Raw genomic sequence first — 6,000 nt, forward strand, 5'->3', positions numbered from 1 at the left:
CACTCAATTCAAAAATAGATACACGGCCAAATTCATACAATATTGCTCTGTGAAATATCATTTTCAAAGTATAGAATGGAACTTTTTTGCTACCTCTCATCGTAAAGGAGCAGTTGATGGAGTAGGAGGGTCATTAAAGCGATTTGTTGGGAACAGCGTAAAATTTTGTGAAGTGGTTGTCTTAAACACTAAAGACTTTCTCTTAGCATCAAATGGGTGCAAAACTTATGTTAGACTTATCAACACAGATGATATTAATCTAAGGTGGGCCTTAATAGCTGATAAAATAGAAGCGAAAGTCGTTACAAATATTACCAAAATGCATTTCTGGCGAGTAAAAAATGGAAAGTTTTTGGTTTCAAAATTCTCTAATATTTTGTAATGGGTTTGCAAAACAATTTTAAAAATTTATATATTAGTAAAAAAAATTTACTTGTCTAAGATATTTTTTTCCTATATTGGATTCCCGGCTCCGCAAAACATTTGCGAGGCGTATGAAAGTACATACTCCTAGATATTGAGTTGTACTAAATAGAGTTAATATAAAAAACAAAAACAGGGAGCATAAATAGCATTTAGCGTTTGTTGTCTACTCCAAATAAAACGATCCCAGTATTGAAGAACCATCATGGATAACCTTGTTAATGTTATAAAGTTTATATTTTTTAACATAATTTAATTGGTTTTTATAATCATTCATCTTTTTTTAAATCATTCATTGCGTTATTTGTTGTTTTTCATTTTTGGCTTTTTCGTTATGACCGTCACAGTTACGACCATCACGACATAAAACTCAATAAAATTCTTGGAAAAAGCAAAAACTCACCATATAATAAGTTCAATGTGTAGTTAAAGAGAAAAGCAAACAGCAAAGGATTTTTTTTTTCACTGTGTAGATGGCTGCATAAATATTGACAAAGTTTATTTGTTTAGATTTGTCAAAAAGTAAGTGTTACGACCATCACGCTATGTTGAGTTGATTTTTCAAATAAGTTGAACACTTGAATGTAAACACCATTCTTGATTCAATTTTAGTGGCTAAAAAAGCGTCAAATGTTATGACCGTCACTTGCATGGAATTTCCCAAATATATATATATATATATATATATATATATATATATATATATATATATATATATATATATATATATATATATTTATATATATATATATTTATATATATATATATATATATATATATATATTTATATTTATATTTATATATATATATATATATATATATATATATATATATATATATATATATATATATATATATATTTGGGAAATTCCAATATATGGTCAATATATTTATGAATTAATATATATGGTCAATATATTTTAGGTGTGGTTATGTTACTTATGAAACTCGTATTTTATATTTATATATATATATGTGTATATATATATATATACATATATATATATATATATATATTTATGTATATATATGTATATATATATGTATATATGTATATATATATATATATATATGTATATATGTATATATATATATATATACATATATATATACACACATTTATATACATATTTATTTATATGTATATATATATATATATATATATATATATATATATATATATATATATATATATATATATATATATATATTTATGGTTTCATTTTTTTATTGCAATTTTTTTGAATTATGGTCAATATATTTATGAATTAGTATATATGGTCAATATATTTTAGGTGTGGTTATGTTACTTATGAAACTTGTGAAATGGCAGAAAGAGCAAAAGAAGAGGTATAAAGAAGCATTTTAATCTTTTTCTTCTATATTTCACTTTTAGATATCTTCAGCTTTGTATCTATGAGATCAGTAAAAAAGCTTCTGTAAATTGATATAAAGTTAATTTAGGAATCTCAGTGTTTTTTATTTTTATTATTCGTTTATTTAAACAGGGTAGCAGTGGTTGTTGGCAAAGTTTTTGAAATTATTTTTTTTTTATACTAAATATTATGAAGTATAATAATGAATAAAACCTTTTCCATTCATTCCTTTTCCATTCATTTTCTTTTCCTTCTTTTTTTGTCCTGAAGATTAAAAAGTTAGAAAAAACGAATACAACATTAGGTACTGCAAACTCATGTTTGATCACCGTAATAGAGTTAAAGCTGCTCAATGATTTAAATGTAGCCCTGATTAATTGTTTATTAAAAACAAAGATAAATATCAGTTGCCAAAAAAATATGAAAAATGATAAACAGCAAGAACAGCAAAAAAAGTACAAAAGAACGCCAAAAATGTGATTGCCTGTATTAAATTTTTTTTGGCTCACGACACAATGGCAATAATATTTTTTACTGAAGCAATGTTGAAAAACTCCTGCTCAGTTAAAATATAGGAAAACTGTAAAATTTAACCAAAAAATGCTTGTCTGGTTGTGCATTTTTTAATTAAAGAGTGCCAAAACCATACTTTGTCCCTAGCGGTTTTACAGTTAACAAAAATCTTTACTTAAAGCATTACATCAAGAAACAACTAGTACCTTTTATCAAAGTATATCTGACCACTACTTATTTTAGCCTGATATGGCTTCATCACATTATACCAAATAAGTGATGTTGTCTTTAAAAAGAATTTCATAAATTATTTGTATAAATATCTCAGAAGGATTTCCAGAGTTTTTTAAATGATATGGTTTTTGTAAAGAACTAGCAAAAAATCTGAAAGTGAATAAAGATAAATAGCTGCTTTGAGAAAGTTGACTAGAATCTCACAAAAGATTTTGTAAATGCATTCTGAAATATGAAAGTCAGTTATTATAGACTCATAAAAAAGATTTTAATATTGAGAATGATAATACTTATATACTCTATACAAATCTATTTCTGTTTAATTTCGTAGCTTAAAAACCTAGGCAGTAAAAACAATTTATAATTTTCATGGACTTTTATGGAACACCTGTTACAACAAAAACCCACTGCTAGTGAAAAAAAATGGTAATTCCTATATTTGCAACAAATTTTTTTTGAGACAGCAGTGAGATCTGTTGCAAAGACAAGTGGTGTTAGTGCAGGTCTTGGGCTCCTCAAGATGTCATTGGTGATTGCAGTGCATTCCTACAGAGGAGAATCACCATGCATCTGCTTAATTCTAATTGGTCATTATGGCACCAACATATTTTATCTATTACACCCATGATTTTTTTTGTGTGATATATATTGGTAATATTAATGATGTTTATATATCCTGCTGTGACACAGGTGGTAATCAGTTTTATTTGTGTAACCATGTGTTATATTACAGTTATGAACTACATTTTTTTACATATACACGTCATCACTATAGCATAGCTGCATCAGAAGCATAAGATTCAGGGTTTGAACCATGTAGGTGACGTTTTTATTTCTATTTTATCCAAACTATCATACCAAAAAAATTCACTTAGGAAAAATTGGAAACCAGTATGTAATTTTTTTTAGTGTTTTATATAAAATTATTTTATTAGCACCATTGTTTGCTTGATTGAAGGTAAAAACTTCACACAAGTGTTTTTCAAAACTAAATTTTTTTTCTCCATGCAGCCGTCTTGATCGTCCAGATTTTTGAACTATAGGATTGCTAAGGGTTGTCTTCTTAACTGAAGTGGCTCACTTTTCTTTTGCAAAAAGAATTTAATTAACCAACTCATAACTCTTTAATAATAAGTAATTATTTTTTATATTGTTGAAAAATATAATAGAAACAAGTTTGTTTAGAAATGATAGTTTTATTGAAAATCTGATGATCAGTGCAAACTGCTGAGATACATTAAAAAATCATGAGGGAAAAAATATTTTTAGTTATACATAGAATATTTTTCTTTCATTTTATGAATTTGTAATAAAAAAGGTGCTCCAAGAAGTCCTTACGATATTATCACAGAGCACTGCAGAGAAGCGTTTAACTAGAAAGTTCACGCCTCCTTCCTTACCAACGTGCTTAATTGGCCAGAGCCGCCATCAAACCTTTTTACTTTTTGGTTTTGATCCAGAACTCTGACTATGCCACGGCTGTTTTAATACAAAAGAAAAAGCATAACTTTAATATATTCAAACATTTAACTCAATTTAAATCAAACATTTGAAACATTTTAATAAAATTTTTGTTACTCTTTTGTGTGAAAAACTCTTTTCTCATGTTATTTTTTTCTGTGAAAATAATAATATCAAAAAAAGATAAAAATTATCTTTATAAAATTTTTTAAAATGATCATTTTTGGAACTATTGTTGAAAAATATTTTTTGGCTGTTGTGTAAACACTGTGGAAATTATTCAGTTTTCTCAGAGGAAAACTTTTTTTTAAAAATCTCGGATGAAATGATAAACTCAGGGGGAAAAAATTTGTTTTGTTTTGTTTTGTTGCTTTTTTACTTTTTTATTTTTTTAAAAAGTTTCTTTTATTTTCAGTTGCATGGTGCAATGGTACAAAATGTTACTATTCGTGTAGATTACGCTCGAAAAAGACCTTATGATGATAACAGAAATACTTGGCGACCTAGAAGATCGGATCTTGGTAAATTTGATTTACACTTATATTGAATAAATTATAGATATGCTATAATGTAATAATATAATGTACTATAAAGTTAAAATTTGATAAATATTATTACAAATCTGTGTGCAAAAGGAAAAGAGAGTCATGAAATGTCACAGAAGCAATATAAAATTGGTGCAGTTGCAACTTTTTTTGAAAAGTACAGTTTCAAGCCTTGTTAAATGAATTGAGTCCTCATTTTTTGAGGGGATATTTTAAATTTATACTTTTTTCCTTGATATTTAATAACATTATTAGTGGAATTCCGTGTATAACTCATTTTCGATATTTTTTGACTCATCTCCCTTTTCCTTTTGCACACTTTTGCACAAATATATATACAAATTATATATAAATATAATATACTATAAAGTTAAAGTTTTGTTAAGTTATTAAATACTATTGTTTTATTATTATGTTTTGATTTATTATGTTTACTTTAATTATTTAATTATTTATTATGTTTACTTTAATTATTTATTTATTATGTTTACTTTATTTATTTATTATGTTTACTTTAATTATTTATTTATTATGTTTACTTTAATTATTTAATTATTTATTATGTTTACTTTAATTGTTTAATTATTTATTATGTTTGCTTTAAATATATAATTATAGAGCTATTAAATATTACTAATTCTACTAAAAATACAAAAAAGTCTAATAATCAGTTTCCCATTATATATAATACTTTTTTATAAAAATGAATAAATTATTACATACAATAATTTGTCACTAAATTTGTATTTTATCAAATTTATATTTTATATTTTATTTTGTATTTTATTAAATTTGTATTTTATTTGTATTTAAATTTGTATTTTACTGATGTGTTAAAATCTTATGATTTTATAGACACCAATTTAATACATACATACATACATACATACATACATACATACATACATACATACATACATACATACATACATACATACATACATACATGCATACATACATGCATATGTATGTATGTATACTTAAATAAAAAGTTTTTTATTCATACATTAAAATAGTTTTCAACTTAAATATTTATATATATCCAGATGATCCTCCTCCAATTGCAGCTCCGCCACCTGCAGCTATATCACCTTCAGCTCCACCAACTGGTAATTTTCAAAAGAAACCGACTGTATCTCGCTTAACTCAAGCGTCATCGACAAAAAAAAATACCTCTGAATTAAAAAAAGATTGTAAAATTGAATATAACGAGGAGGATTTTTTTTAATTTTTATTTGTTATTTTATCGAACCATGCCCCCGGCTAATGTTAAAAGTAAATGCGAGATGTTGTGTTTTATGGAATAATGATATTCTATCCTTTAATTAAGTACAAGTGTTTGTAATATATTGATATAAATAAACAAGTTTATGTATTTACTTAACGTGAGTAAAAACGAAATAATTAGAATAATTAAATAATTATTGAAAAGTGCTAATAATTTGTTG

The 6,000-nt window shown here is 25.1% G+C and overlaps 1 protein-coding gene across 1 annotated transcript in view; it reads left to right on the forward strand.

The window, feature by feature from the left end:
* The window catches only part of LOC100213995 (uncharacterized), a 34,513-nt gene extending 28,729 nt beyond the window's left edge, over positions 1-5,784 (forward strand). Inside the window, exons 10-12 of the mRNA XM_065790682.1 lie at positions 1,719-1,773; positions 4,423-4,528; positions 5,599-5,784. Of these exons, the coding sequence (XP_065646754.1) occupies positions 1,719-1,773; positions 4,423-4,528; positions 5,599-5,780 (343 nt within the window). The 3' untranslated portion in view covers positions 5,781-5,784. The remainder of the gene's footprint in view (positions 1-1,718; positions 1,774-4,422; positions 4,529-5,598) is intronic.
* The last annotated feature ends 216 nt before the right edge of the window (positions 5,785-6,000 follow it).

This window comes from Hydra vulgaris, chromosome 02, assembly GCF_038396675.1.
Source record: "Hydra vulgaris chromosome 02, alternate assembly HydraT2T_AEP".
NCBI classification, from domain to species: domain Eukaryota; kingdom Metazoa; phylum Cnidaria; class Hydrozoa; order Anthoathecata; family Hydridae; genus Hydra; species Hydra vulgaris.